Source organism: Rhinolophus hipposideros (genome assembly GCF_964194185.1).
Source record: "Rhinolophus hipposideros genome assembly, chromosome: 13".
Classification (NCBI taxonomy): Eukaryota; Metazoa; Chordata; class Mammalia; order Chiroptera; family Rhinolophidae; genus Rhinolophus; species Rhinolophus hipposideros.
In genome coordinates, this window is record NC_138059.1 from 55573377 (window position 1) to 55589138 (window position 15762).

Genomic DNA, 15762 nt, shown 5'->3' on the forward strand with positions numbered 1-15762 from the left:
CAGACATTCCACATTGGCTCTTAGGATTTAAGACTAAAAAAATGGATGTTATTCCATTACTTTTCAAGAGTTCCAGGAATAACTTTTAGTAGGATATTCACTTCTACTAAGCACATGGAATCCTTCCTGCTTTTGTGCTGGTGGCATAGCTCAGAGGGCTGCTCTGCCTCCCAAAATCTTGGTCAGAATGTCCCATCTCTACACCTCTCCCATAGACGTAAAATTCTGATTGTCCTTGTTGTTCTTCCTGAGTATCCTTATCCAGACCTTAGGCTTCAAATAACAATGATACAACTGTTGCACCCAATTCTGTATGTCCAGCCCAGATCTTGCACCTGAAAGATCCTTTTATACATGTCTTTAGCAGACGTTAGGTTGATTGTGATGTAGGCCTCCTTTGCAGAGGGTGGGCCGTCATAAAGCCAGTCACTGGAGAAGAGGCTAATCCTTAGAGAGGAAGTAGACCTCCCAAAAAATGTGCAGGTGAAATAAGGAAATCCCATCTCTTTCTGGCCTCGTTTTGTTGTCTTTAATTGTCTGGGCGATCTGCTTCTTACCTAGTGATTCTGAGTTACTTCACTGTGTAATCTTTTTGAAGACATCTTCAGTGACAACAAGGAACCCAAACTTAAGTTAAAAATTTAAGTTAGAATGCTATGAATGCAAATAATGCAACTAAGTGGCAATCTGTTCAAGGGGTACATTTTGAGCATGACTACAGAGGACAAGTGAGCAGGCAAAGAAAACTTTCTCAACTTACTCTTTGGCCTGGTAGTTGACATACTCTATTGACATTGATTATTACAGAAATCTTAAGTTCTGAGTTGTTAAAATTTAGAAAACATGGATCCTCGAAACAGGAAAATACAATATATCTAGAATTCTAGAAATCTGTTCTGTTCCTCAGGCATCGTGCCAGGCATCAAAGACCATTTAAAGCATAGCCCCAGCCATCAGGAAGTTTCTATAAGATGAAGGAATGATTAATACAGAAGAAATATCAGGGAAGAAAAGCAAAGAAAAGACCACTTCTCCTTACATGTAAAATTACATGGTAAGGATGATAACAAGAGCTGAAGGATAAGGGTGGGATCCAAAGGTCAAATTAATATAACCACCCCATTATCCACACACAAGAAACTAAATGGATGAAAGTAGCTATAATAATTTTCTATTTGAATACAATTCAGAAATTATGCATTTTCCTGGCTGTGTAAATACAACTAATATGGTTGATTCTGAACATCTGGAACATTTTTGGCCACGTGTAACTTGGAACAGACCATTTGGCATCCTTCTTAAGGGTGTGTGTATTCATAACTTAGGGAGGAATCCCAAATAGAATTCCACAGTTAAAAAACAAATATAATTTTTATCATACTGAAAGAGTACTGTCCTGTGTGGTAGAGAAACACCAGCCAATAAATGATGGAACCCAGGGCAACCCAAACGTCAATGGTACATCTCCTGTGGAATGTGGGTGTATTCAAAGACTTCAATGATTTTGCTTTCTTAATAGAACCCAGATGCTTTTAAATATTCCAGATATTATTAAAAATTAAATAAAATGGCCACAAACTATTGCAGTTAGCGAATGCTAACTATAGCAATTGTTCTGAACACTGATGTAGAAAGAGTTGTATCCTTTTACAAACATGGCTAGTTCAATTCTACTATAGTAAATTCTTGTATTATCACATCTTTATATTTTTTGTTGGAGGAATTCTGCATCAAGTGGGCTAACATATTTAAATGTCTCTCCTTGTTAAGTATTATTCATCATGGACAGTGCAAGAAGGGAGAAAATAGAGCCTTGAAACAATACAAATAACTCAATTGACAATTGAGTTACAATTGACAAACGCCTTTCATTTTATTTTCTTTTTAAGGTATTAGTCACTTTACCTTTGCTTTAAAATTTTTCTGCAAGCCCACAAAATATTTCTATTTTGTGGAAGAAAAGAATTTCTAAATATGTTAAAATTCATTTAAATTTTTTAGGAAAACAGAATTCAACATACACCTTTGAAAGGGGGGGTCAAACACCATACTATAAATTAATTAAATTTATATTCACAAGCTATGTTTAACTTATTGGTATGTCAACCCACCATATTTTTACCACCTGTCAGAGACATGGCTCATGATTGTGACGGAATTTTTAGTAGAGATGACCACTTCACTGTGGTAAAATCATCTATGATGGAAGAACTTTAAAAGTAGCTTTGTAAACATTGTAAATACCTGGGAAAATGGTAATTTAGCAACAAACAACGACTATTATTATTTACACAAGAATGTTCTGTTATAAAATAATCAGCCATACATACCCAAACAGAAAAAGTGATATTTATTAAAGAATTAGTATTAATTTTTCACAAGTGTCTAGGCTTTACAAAATGATTTGTTTCAATGTTCTTTTTAAATAAGGAGCACACCTTATGTATTTAAAAAATTATTGGGCCAGCCCGGTGGCTCGGGCGGTTGGAGCTCCATGCTCCTAACTCCGAAGGCTACCGGTTCGATTCCCACATGGGCCAGTGGGCTCTCAACCACAAGGTTGCTGGTTTGATTCCTCGACTCCCGCAAGGGATGGTGGGCTGCGCCCCCTGCAACTAATGATTGAACACAGCACTTTGAGCTGAGCTGCCAGTGAGTTCCCGGGTGGTTCAGTTGGTTGGGGTACGTCCTCTCAACCACAAGGTTGCAGGTTCGACTCCCACAAAGGATGGTGGGCTGCGCCCCCTACAACAAGCAATGGCAACTAGACCTGGAGCTGAGCTGCGCCCTCCACAATTAAGACTAAAATGACAACAACTTGAAGCTGAACAGCACCATCCACAACTAAGATTGAAAGGACAACAACTTGGAAAAAATCCTGGAAAAATACACACTGTTCCCCAATAAAGTCCTGCTCCCCTTCCCCAATAAAATCTTCAAAAAAAATTATTGAATTGACAAAATATAATTTTCAGTACATTATTTTTCCCGGAGCATATTCTCCTTTAAGTGTGATTCCCTAGAATGAACGTAAACACACTGGTTCCAGGAAAGTCAGCTGTGGGTTATTTTAAGTAGTAATTTCATTGTTCAACAAAACATTGTTTATGAATGATATAAACATTGTTTATATCATTCTTGCTGATATAAAACCCTGAGGAGAAAAATGTGTTTCGGAATACAAGCTAACATTATAAGAAGTTTAGGGAAGTCTGGTTTGTCATGTGGCTGAGATTTTACAAATGAAGAGGAAGTTACATAATTGAATAGAGCAAGTTACTTGCAAGTGACAGACTGTTTTTGTTGTTTTTGTGGTAAAATTAAATCTTTAGAAATAACAACAATGCTAATTACAATAGTACCATTCACTGGTAATATTTCAGTTAGCTTAAAAAGACAAAATTCTCAGTTCTGAAAAATTAAGTGAAAATGTACTTATTCTCATCTTTACTCCTACCATAATAACGTTATAAACTAGGAAACTATCCAAGGAGGTATCCTTTTAAATAAAATTGATGTACTTTAGACATACATTGGAATATTAAAGAGATTTTAATATTTAATTCTCTAATAAAAAGAAAATTAATATAATTTTACGGTTAGTTGTACCTTACATAGTAATTATTAGAGTGTATTCATATGTGTGGATCTATTTTTGTGCCACCGGCTCTTTCAGTGGCTGAGCCTTACAGGTAGCCAGCAGGATGCTGCAGACCTTCAGGTACCCTGTGCCTTTTGCAGAGTGGCCCCAGGCCCGGTACCGATGGTAGCTGGCCTCGGTTTGCAGCGTGGCCTCTCCCATGCACCTCCAGCACAGGTGCAGCACAGGCACTACCAATTGTGGATTACTCTGTAGCCCCGGCCTGGTCACAGGCAGCAGTGGACTTTCGCCTGCATGGGAACCCCTCCCAAGAGGCTCCAGAACCAACACACCTGGTTCTGACCACAGAATCACCTGTGTCAGACCACAGCACTACCCGACTAGCTCCACAAGCAGCAAGCCCATATGGTGGTCTAGGCAGGCACCAGAGCCTGCGGGAGTGAATTGCACTCCATCGGATCAGTTCTCCCGCACAGCAGATCACATGCTGTAGTCATTGCCAATCCTCATGGCCAGCTTGTCAGCCTGAGGGTCATCCCCACCCATTGATGTGCCAATCGCAACTAAGACCCAAGTACAACAGGAGGGCACACACAACCCAAACAAGGGACACACCTGGAGCAGCCAGCTCAGGTGATCAGGGAAACTGCACCACTGGGTCCCTGTTACATAAGGCCACCTTACCAAGACTGGGAGATGTTTCAGATCTATCTAATACAGAGAGGCAGCCAAAATGAGGAGACAAATAAACACGTCCCAAATGAAAGTACAGGAGAAAACTCTGCTAAGTAAAATAAATCAGACAGAGAAAAATAAATACCATATGATTTCACTTATATGTGGAATCTAAAAGAACAAAATAAACGAACAAACAAAACAAAAACAGATTCATAGATACAGAGAACAAATTGATAGTTGCCAGATGGGAGGGGAATTGGGGGGCTGGATGAAAAAGGTGAAGGGGTTAAGAAGTACAAAGGGATTAAGTAGCTACAAAATAGTCATAGGGATGTAAAGTACAGCACAGGAAATATAGTCAATAATAATACACAATAATAATATAATCAATTATAATACATAATAACTATGTATGTACTAACTAGTATCCAAGTGGAGAGTAGTAACTAGTAGTAACTAGTATCCAAGTGGATACTAGACTCATTAGGGGGATCACTTCATAAATTATATAAATGACTAACCACTATGCTGTACACCCGAACCTAACAAAAAATAATATTGACCGTCAACTGTAATTGAAAAACAAAAAATAACAAAAATAAAAATAAAAACAAAGATGAGCATGTTACTAAGGAGGCTTTGTTATAGGGTGATTAGGTCAACTGTCATTATCTTCAGATCTTTTCTCTTGAGTTTCTCTAGAGAAGTATCTTTCAGTTTACTGCCTTTCAGTCTACAAGCCTGACTGTGAGCATCCTTGTCGTCAATGGACAGACAGAGAAAAGGGACCAGGAGTATTCAGTGTATAGATTTCCACTCACACTCCCTTCATTCACTAGGGTGTGGGTTTAGTTTGCTACAGCCATAGGTGATGGACACATCACGGTGATTCTGCAGATCAAGATGTGGACAGGGCTGTTTTTTTTTTGGAGTTTCCGGAGGAGAATCTACTCCTCATCTTTTCCAACTAGCAGTGAATGGTTCTGTTGTGTTTGTTCTGCGGCCTCTTGGGAGGGGTTCCCATGCAGGCCAAAGTCTACCGCTGCCTGTGACCAGGCTGGGGCTACTGGTAGGAGCTACAGAGTGATCCACAATTGGTAGCTGCCTGTACTGGACCTGGAGGTGCATGGTACAGGCCACGCCCCAAACCGCGGCCAGCTACCATCAGTACTGGGCGTTGGGCCACTCAGCTAAAGGCACAGGGTACCCCAAGGCCTGCTGCACCCTGCTGGCTGCCTGTAAGGCTCAGCCACTGAAAAAGCCTGTGATACATTCTTTGGCTCGTGGCCACATAACTTCAATCTCTGCTTTCTTCCTTACAGCTTCTGCTACTAACTGCGGTCTTCTATTAATAGCTTCTACTTCCCTCCTCCCCTCCCCTAACCCCTCTCCTTTTCTGTTGTAGACTCTATCATGCCCAACTGGATAATCCAGAGCAATTGTCCAGTCACAAAATACTTAACCTAATCACATCTGGAAAGTCCCTTTTATCATGTAAGGTGACATATTTACAGGTTTTGGAGATTAGGACATGGGCATATTTGCAGGGCCATTATTCAGCCTACTACACCTGATAACTCACGTGGCACTTCAAATTTAACAAATCCAAAAACAATCTTCTAATCTTCCCATCTCCTACATCTGCAAATCTTAGTGTACCGCACATTAACAAGTGTGTCAACGTCCACCTACCTGCTCATGCCAGACACCTGGTACTTATCTTAGGAACTTCCCTGTATTTAATTCAATCACACCAACCATGAAGCCTTCCTGATTCTTTACCCTAATGTTTGGATTTTTCTGATTTTCTCCATTTTCACTGTAGTAGTCTCCTAAACCGATCCACACATTCAATTCATCCTCCAAGCAGTAACTAGGGTAAACATTTAAAATGTAAATCTAATCATGTTATTCTTTTCAGTAACTTCTGTAGAGCCCTGCCTATTTCTGTAGCTTTGTCTCATGCCATTCCTTCTCCTTACTATTGTGTTCTCGCCAAAATGGCCTTTCAATTCTTGAAATGCATTAAGTTTCAACTCAACCACCATGCTTTTGCGTTTGCTCAACCACAATGCTTTTGCGTTCATTCTCTGCCTGAAACGTTTCCTCCCTTTGTTACTTAGCTAATGCTTACTCTTCAACTTAAAAGCCTATCTTCAAGGATGTCTTCCTTGAACTCCTGAACTAATTTTGGTTCCCTTGTGATATCTTTCCATAGTCCCCTGAACTTTTTCTTCAAACACCCATCACAATTCTATTTGTGTAATTATTATATTTTTAATTAATAGACTTTATTTTTTAAGAAGTTTTAGGTTTATGGAAAAATTGAGCAAATAGTGCAGTGAGTTCTCTTGTACTTCCATTTCCGTAAACACAGTTTACCCTATTCTTAACATCTTGAATTTATGTTGTACATTTGTTGCAATCGATGAACCAATATTGATACACTATTATAAACTGAAGTCCATAGTTTACATCAGGGTTCACTCTTGGTGTTATACGATGTGTTCAATCCCATCAACAATTATTTGACACCAACTGGGTGTTCTATAATTCAATTCAATTCTGGTACTAACAACCCAGAGTTAGCGTCAGATACCACAAGTTATAGACAAGATGTCTAACAAGACAGCTTCCATTTTAGACAGGATCCTCAAGTGGGGTCCTCATGTATCTGCACTTCTGTCCAACAGAACTACAAATTTATTCATTCCCACAGATTTTTTTCTCTGTTTTTTGGTAGAAGCCCAGGTGTTCCAGCACCATTTGTTGAAAAGATTATCCTTTGTCCATCTTTGCTCCTTTGATCCAAAGATCCACTGGGTGAGAATTTGTGTGAGTCTATTTCTGGGCTCTGTATTCTATTTCTTGTCTCTGTATTCTGTTTCATTCATCTGTTTATCCAGTCTTTTGCTAATACCACATTGTCATGATTACGATAGCTTAATGATGTAGGGCACTATTAGGCCTGTGACTTGCTTCTCTTCTTCGATATTATGTTGGCTCTTCTGGGATTTTTGTTGATATAAAAAAATAACTTACTAGGATTTTGATTGAGGCTATCAAGTTGAGAAGAACTGACATCTTGACAACATTGAATCTTACTATCTGTGAACATGGAATATATTTCCATTGACTTGGATCTTTTATTTCATCAGAATTTTAGTTTTACTCATATAAATCGTGTACACATTTTGTTAGATTTATACCTAAGTATTTCACTTTTTTGCATTAATATAAATGATATTGTTTCTTTAATTTCAAATTCTAATTATTCACTGCTAGCATACAAAAAGCAATAATAGTTTTATATATATTAAACTTGTACCATGCAAACTTGCTGTACTTGTGTATTACTTTTAGGTTTTTTTTGGGGGGGGAGGGCCCAATTCTTTGGGATTGTGTACATAATCATGCCACCTGCGAACAAAAACCATTTTATTTCTTCCTTCCCAATCTAGTGTGTAATTATCTTTAAATGTCTATTTTATCAACTAGACCATAAATTCTCTAAGGGCAAAGTGTTCATCTCATTTACTTGTCATCTCTTTTCTGCTCAGATTTTTATTAGTTTTACCAGTTTATTGTGGCCCTAAATGACAGCTAGACATAAAATGCTTCTAAGTTAATGCTATTTCGTATTCTATGTTACTCCGTGGTAACTATGGTAAACTTAGGTAACTTAGGAAAAGTGTGCCTCGGTTTCTTTGTATGCTTATGCAGATGTTATCTATTTTATAGATTGATGTAAGGACCAAATAATACTATATACATCAAGTTCTTAGGACAGTGCCTGGAACATAGTTAGCCCTGAAGAAATACAGGTTTTCAGTTTTTATATTAGGATACAGAAATTTTGTGCAGGACTACACAACCTTCAACAGCCAATGAACTTTAGTTCAGATGGACAAAGAGTAATGAAAGTCAAAGAAATAAGTTGTAACACAAAGACGGCAGGAGCTGAAAAAGGTTAGTGGGAGGAACGTTTCTGAGCCTGTGGGTGAAGAGGTTAGTGACCACAGTGGTGAAGTCCAAAGCTGGGGTAGGAAATCTCCGAACGATAGGCTCCCTGGACTCTCTTTGTGTCGGAAGCGATGGGTACCACGTGACCACGCGCCACGAACTCAGCAGCGAGCAGGTGGCACCGGGCCCTTGCGCAGGAACTCCTGAGAGGGTGGAGAAGGTGGTGAGCACACCGCTGTCAGCGTGGGCGGCTCTACATTCTTCAGTCCCGCACCCGGCCCCGTCACCGTTACCACACCGCTGCCCTGTTACCATAGGGACGGGTCACCTGACTGGGCATCGCGCCTGCGCGGGTGGACGGCGGGGGCGGTCCCGTGACGCGACTCGGGGGCGGTCTTCGCGCGCCCGCCGCTTTCCTCCCTTCGGGTCTCGGAAGTCCGTGCCAGTGACCCGGGGCGGCGGTGGCAGCGAGCTGGTCTCTGCGGCTAGGTAAGCATCCCTGAGGAGAGAGGGGGACGCCCAGGCTGCGTCCGGGGCGCGGGGACGAGCAGCGGGGGCGCGGGGACCCTGCATCCCTAAGCGGAGAACGTCTCGGTTTCTACGGGTTTCGGGAGGTGCCGGCGGCCACGTCCTCTCCTCAGTGGGTTCCGCGCCCCGCGTGCGCCCCCCGGGCCCGGGGTGCAAGTCAGCCTGAGCGGCGCGCTGTGCTGCCTGCGCCCCGGCGGGTTTCGTGGTCCCCCGCGGGCCGGGGCTGGGACAGAGCCCTGAGGCCGGGCCCGCGGCGCCGCCGTCAGCCCCGCCTCAGCTCCGGGACTCTGTCTCCGTCCGGTCCTTGTCAGCGCTTTTTGTTCCTCTGGCTGCGATCCTCAGAGAGCCGTGAAGGACGAGCCCGCTGGCTACGGTTCAGCGACCCTCCGCATTCCTTGGGGTTGTACTTAATCAGCTTCCTTGGTGGCACCACCGGAACGTCCCGGATTTGGTGGGAGGAGGGGTTGTTTGTTGCGTGGGCGAAGCCTGGACTTTCTGGAAGGGGGCGTGGGGGGAGGGGATTGTTCTGCGGGCCTGTGTCTGGAGACACTGAAGGAGAGGGAAAAACGTTTCCAGTAGGGTGTGTTCAGGGGGAAATATCCCTTGAGATCTCATGACTCAGCTTTCATTTCAGGATTTCCTGGTGGTAATGGGACAAGTGAAGGCATATGGACGTAAAGTTTTCTTTTTCACTAAAGTGGAATTATTTAATCATGGAGTTTTCTAACGTGCCATTTTTTGAAAGGAATTTCTAGGTTTCTCTAGTCTTTATCTGTTGTCTGCATGCACATTTACTGTTATTTTTTCCATGTCCCTTATGTAAGGCCATTACTCAGAGAGTACACTTGGTTTACTAAACTCTTAACATGAACTTGCTTCAAAGAAGAAAACAATCGATTAAAAAGGAAAATTACACTGAAAAACAGCTGCATGCTGTTAGCTTTATCTCAGATATATATTAAGTGATTAAACTCAAATTTGTCCAGTCGTTAGTTTTTCTATTTGTGGTTGAGGGCAAACGGTAAAAAAAAAAAATAAAAAATAAAAAAAAAATTTAAAAGTTTATTTTCTGTTACCAACTTACCAAAAGTTTGTTCTACAAACTTTTATGTTTTAAATGGTACGTTGATACAAATGATAGATCCAATGGTTTGTGCCACAGAATAAAAATAAAGAAGTGAAATGTCTTCTAAAAGGTTCAGGAAGTAGTTACTATAATACGTTAATCTAAATATAACTTTGGCAACATTAATTTTTAGTTATGTTTGTGCATTATGAGAAAGGATATAAAAATCATGACGCAAAGAGGAAGAATTTACTAATAGTGGCATTCGAATGAAGTAGTCAATAAACACTTCCTTAAATTGAGCATGACTCAACTATTTTTTTCCTGTTTTGCCGGATCTTTCTAAAAAGAAAGATCCCTCAAACAACTTTTAAAAATAATTCCTACATCTAGTAATAGTTACATTAGCACTTACTAATTTCTTTCTCAGTGCTGCAAACATTTGTTTTGTATATTTATGTAGATTTTGAGGAAGTAACCAGTAACATGGTTCAAAATTTAAGCAGTAAAAAAGGTATATGGTATAGTCTTCCTTCCTTCTAGGTTCTCCAGCCAACTATATTCCCTTGTAGTAGGAGCCAGCTGTTTTACATTTCTTAGGTATCCATCTGGGGGTATTTTATACCTATACAAACAAACATGTATAAATATATTTCCATCCTTTTCTTTTTTCCACTCTTTTTGTTGAGGTAAAATACACATAATGTAAATTAGTTTCCCATTTTAACCATTTTAACTGTACAGTTCAGTGGTGTTAAGCGCATAGACGCGCAACCATCAGCACTACCATCCATCCCCAGAACTCCTTTCATCTTTAAAATTGGAACTATACCCATTAAACAGTAACTCCCCATTCTTTCCTCCCCATGGCTCTTGGCAATTACCATTCTACTTTGTGTCTTTATGATGTTGACTAAGTGGAATCATACATTATTTGTCTTTCTGTGATTGGCTTCTTTCACTGACTGTGATGTCCTCAAGGTTCATCTATGTTGTAGTATATTGCAGAATTTTCTTCCATTTTAAGGCTGAATAATATTCCATTGTATATACAAAGGGTGCCAAAAAATGTATACACATTTTAAGAAAAGAAAACTATTAAAATTGTAACACTCAATATATACAGGTAACAAAAGGTGAATACAAGTCACGTTTGACTTCTGCAATTACAAGAGGTGCTCAAAGTGGTTACCATCAGCGTCCAGACACTTCTGATTATGGTGAACTGCTGATTGAGCAAAGTTTACCAAAGTGTCCACTTGTATACATTTTTTTGTCATCCCTGGTACATAGAGCATTTTGCTTATCCATTCATTTGTCCATGGACACTTGGATTGCTTTCATGTTTGAGCAATCGTGAATAATGCTGCTATGAATGTAGGTGTACAAATAATCTCTTCAGACCCAGTTTTCAATTGTTTTATGTATATGCCCAGAAGTGGAATTGCTAGATCATATGGTAATTCTATTTTTAATTTTTTGAGGAACTGCCATATTGTTTTCTGAGGTGGCTATAGCCTTTTACATTCCCACCAAGAGTGCACGAGGGTTCTAGTTTCTCACCAGTACCTATTTTCTTTCTTTCTTTTCTTTTTTTTTAACAGTAACTGTCCTTGTGGATATAAGGTGGTATCTCTTAGTTTTGATTTGCATTTCCATAATGATTGGTGATGTTGAGCATCTTGTCATGTGCTTATTATTATTGGCCATTAGTGCATTTTTGGAGAAATGTTTATTCATGTTCTTTGGCAATTTTGTTTTTTTGTTGTTGCCGCTGAATTTTGGGAGTTCTCTATATATTCTGGATATTAATCCCTTATCAGATATATGATTTGCAAATATTTTTTCTCATTCTGTGGTTTGCCTTTTTACTCTGTTGATAGTATCTTTTGTATCGTTGTTAGGAGATTGAAACTGATTCATTCTTTTTACAAGTTATAGGTCTATTCAGATTTTCTATTTCTTTGTGATTTAGTTTTGGTAGATTTTGTGTTTGTAGGAATTTGTCCATTTCATCTAGGTTACTTTTTGGTAATACAGGTCCTGGTACTCTCATAATCCTTTTTATTTCTATAGAATCCTTGGTAAATTTTCCACTTTCATTTCTGGTTTTAGTATTTCTAGTTTTTTCTTTATTTCTTATTTCATGTAGCTAAAATAAAGTTTTGCCATTTTGTTGCTCTTTAAAAGAATTTACTTTAGTTTCATTGATTTTTCTCTATTTTTTCTATTCTCTAGTTTATTTATCTTTGTTTTAATCTTTGTTATTTCCTTACTTCTGCTACCTTTGGGTTTTTTGTTTTTTTGTGTGTGTTCTGCTACCTTTGGGTTTTTTATTTTTGTACTTCCTTTTCTATTTCCTTAAGTTCCCCTCCTTTTAACACAAATGTTAGCATACTTGTACTGTTCTAAATCATGCTTTGTTTTTACAGTTAATGATAATATTTTGAACCTCTTTCAATATTAGTGTATATAGAATTTTCTTCCTTGTTTCAAGTGTTTTGCTGTTACAGTTGGTGTTTAAGTGAATGAACTTTTACATATATCACTTTCTATGTACAAATATATTTGTAGACTAAAGATTTGAAGTGGTGTTGCTGGGTTGAAGGGTATCGGCATGTAATTGCTTTATAGAAATTGTACTAGTTTAATATTTCAGTAGTAACGTATGAGTGTTTCTCAAAGCCTTACTCTCAGAGGGTGTTGTTGGGTTTTTGCCAGTCGAGTAGATATGAAGTGGAATCTTTTAGCTAAGAAGAAATTATTCTACTTAGAATAGACTTCATATGACCATATTTCTTAGAGGCTATTATCAGAATCTCCCTGGATATTTGTTAAAAAGAAGAGTCTCTAAGTTCTTCCATGAAATGGGTGTCAGACTGGGAGCTATTTTTAACCAGTGCCCAGGTAATTCTGATCCGATCATTAGCCAAGTTTGAGAAACATCGCTCTGAAAGACTATTTAGGACTTTATTAAAGTGTACATGTTCCTTGACCCTATGTATGAACCATATGGAATGGTTATTAATCCTCAGTACATTATAAAAAACATGATCATCACTATTTACCATTGGAATCCAATGGACATTTTTATATTTTTATATTTTAGGCCACTTTATGAATAATTTGCATGAGTGGAAATAAAGGGATAATGAGAACATTTGATAATGGCTTGACCATAAGAAACCCAGATTTTTGTTCTAAATTTTCCTGGTTTTGAAGTATATATAGCTGAAATGGGCAACATCTTTGAGTTCAACTAATTGCTCAACTGTCATGCATTTATTTGGAACATATTTGTCTTATAAATATTGTTCCAGATTTCAAATACATCTCTAATATATTGTAGCTTTTTATTACTTTTGGTTCTTTATGCACTTGGTTGTCAAAATTCAGTTCTGAGTCTAAATTCAAATAAATTGCTAATAGTAGAACCTATCATTACTACCTAGCAATTTTTGTACTTGCATTGTCAAAATGCAGTGCTTTTGAAAACTTTAATGGCTCATGTTATTTGGAGGATGACCATCTTCTACATTATATATTTGCAAGTAATTTTTATTCATACTCTTAAAAACATCAAATAGAATAATCAGTGCAATGAATTTTTAAAAGTACCTCTACTGTTCTCTGCTAATCATCTTGTTTAAACACCTGCTTCATTTGGCCATGTACCACACCAAGTAAATTTTGGTGTACAAATATAAAAGATGAAAGAAGATGGTGCTATGCTTTAAATAAAACAGATCCAGGAACTTGTTTCAAAATAGTGCATGATAAAGTCCTTCTGAATGACTGAGTGAAAAATCGTATTTCTTTTATTACTGCTGTATTGTTCAGCTATTGATTCTTTAGTTTGAGGAACTTCAATTAAGATATTACTATGTGAAAACTCAGTTTTCTTTTTTGCTAATATGATCAATTTTTGTTTATTGTCATAAGACTCTAGAATGTAGCTACTTGTCATCTTCTAATTTGTCTAATACATGTCTTCCTCTTTCAGTTTTCTTCTCTCTGCCATCATGGGTGAAAGATTTTAAAACTCCAAATTTTCTACCATGTTCAATGATTACTTTTTAGAAAAAAGGCTACAAAGATGGTGTCTCCAGACTTTATACACTCTTGAAAGAGGATGTAATACTTTGGACAATACAAACTGAAGGATGACATAATGTCATGATTTATTTCACTATTGCATCATCATTCTAGGTGATCCTACTATTTGTTCTTCTTGTCATTTTAGTCTTTTTAGCCTAGGTGGGAATAACTGATGACTAATGATGAAATAATTCCTAGATTGATAAAATAGCAAAATGTTTCAAGATATGGGAAAAGTAAGTTCACTAAGATCCCATATGGATCTTAGATTTATAAAAGGGTCCAGTTGGACCTTTGTGATATTTGTAAGGTAGAATGACTTTACTTTATTTAAAGGTTTTTCGTTTTCTTTTTCCTTTGTAAGATCTCTTTGTACGAATAAAACTCATGAAATAAAACTGCCGATGAAAGAAACTAAAACATTAAAATTGGGTCCATTGGACATTGATGATACTGTTTTTTGGACCCTACTCCAGACTTACGGTTTCGGTTTCTGGTGCTAAGACTCAGGAATCTGTGTTATTAACAAGATTTCCAGATTATCATTATGGACTTTAAAGTTGAAGAAACTCTGTTTTAGGGTCTTAAGGTGGTTTTTACTTTGCTACTGTATGGTAGAACTTTAGGTTATTGCCCTGGTGTGCATTTCAGTTATTTCCTGTGTAAACTAAAAAGGTTTTGTACCATTTTTCTTTCACACTAATTGAAGCTAATTAGGTTACTCCTATATTTAAACACTAGTTTGATACGCTGGGTTCCTCTGAAAATGATTTATGGAGCTAGTATGTTCAAGCCCTTTTCTGGTGAAGAGTTAGAGGAATATAGCTTGTAGTAGCAGATATTTAAAGAATAAATGTGTCCTTAGTCTTTTTTGCTTTGCAGAAAAGATTTGTTGATTTACTATATCATATGTTCAGTTGAGACCCTGGAAAGTTGATGGCAAGGTTGGTGCTAGGACTTGGGGTTTTTAAAATTTTTACACTATATTTTTTCTTTATTTTTAAAATTCAGGTATAATTGACATACAACAAATTAGTTTTAGGTGTACAACATGATTCAGTATTTGCATATAATGAGAAATGATTACAACAGTAAGACTTGTTAACATCCATCGACTTTACTGAATTTATTTATTCTAACAGTTTTTTGGTGGAGTCTCTAGACTAGAGCTACATGACATCATATCACCTGCAAATGGAGATAGTTTTACTTTCTGATTTGGATGCCTTTGGTTTCTTTTTCTTGCCTAATTGCCCTGGCTGTAACTTCTAATTCTATGTTGAATAAAAGTGCCAGAGCGAGCATCCTTGTCTCTACATTTTAATACCTCGCCACACATTTTATCTTTGATGTTACAATTTACATTTTTTTGGTCTTGTGTACTCCTTAATAAATTGTATAGTTGTTTTTACGTTTGTCTTTTATCGTTCATGCTATCTTTATAAATGATTAATCTACCTCCTTTACATTAGATTATTATGAATTTTACTATACTCTTTCTTTTACCAGTGATATTTATACTTATGTTTTTCTGTTGCTAATTAGAGCCCTTTTGTTTTAGCTTAAACAAGTCCCTTTAACGTTTCTTGTAAGGCTCGTCTAGTGGTGATGAAATCCATTAACTTTTATTGGTCTGAAAAACTCTTTTCTTAGTTCTGGACAGCTTTGTTGTCAAGCTGTAAAGTATTTTTGGTGGCAGTTTTTAACCTTTGGCATTTTAATTATAATATTTCTTTGTGCTTTGTGTGGTTCTCTTTGAATTCATCATTTTTGGAACTCCCTGGGTTTCCTGGATCTGGATGTCTGTTTCCTTCTCCAGGTTAGGGAA

General features: G+C 37.8%; 3 protein-coding genes across 4 annotated transcripts in view; 1 reads left to right on the top strand and 2 right to left on the bottom strand.

The window, feature by feature from the left end:
• CYP7A1 (cytochrome P450 family 7 subfamily A member 1) overlaps positions 1 to 3802 on the bottom strand; it is a gene marked incomplete at its 5' end in the record, with an annotated part of 46309 nt that extends 42507 nt beyond the window's left edge. The window contains one exon of the mRNA XM_081070239.1: positions 3726 to 3802. Within this exon, the coding sequence (XP_080926365.1) occupies positions 3726 to 3802 (77 nt within the window). The remainder of the gene's footprint in view (positions 1 to 3725) is intronic.
• A 2756-nt stretch (positions 3803 to 6558) lies between these two features.
• LOC308506759 (uncharacterized protein) lies at positions 6559 to 9786 on the bottom strand. The gene is made up of 2 exons (XM_081070656.1): positions 8571 to 9786; positions 6559 to 8445 (listed from the first exon to the last, which is right to left on the bottom strand). The coding sequence occupies exons 1-2, from the start codon at positions 8813 to 8815 to the stop codon at positions 8289 to 8291; spliced, it is 402 nt and encodes a 133-aa protein (XP_080926782.1). The 5' UTR covers positions 8816 to 9786; the 3' UTR covers positions 6559 to 8288.
• Positions 8608 to 15762, top strand: part of SDCBP (syndecan binding protein) — a 33548-nt gene continuing 26393 nt past the window's right edge. For both annotated transcript variants that reach the window (XM_081070654.1, XM_081070655.1), the window contains exon 1: positions 8608 to 8731. The gene's annotated coding sequence lies outside the window, so the exon portion shown is untranslated. The remainder of the gene's footprint in view (positions 8732 to 15762) is intronic.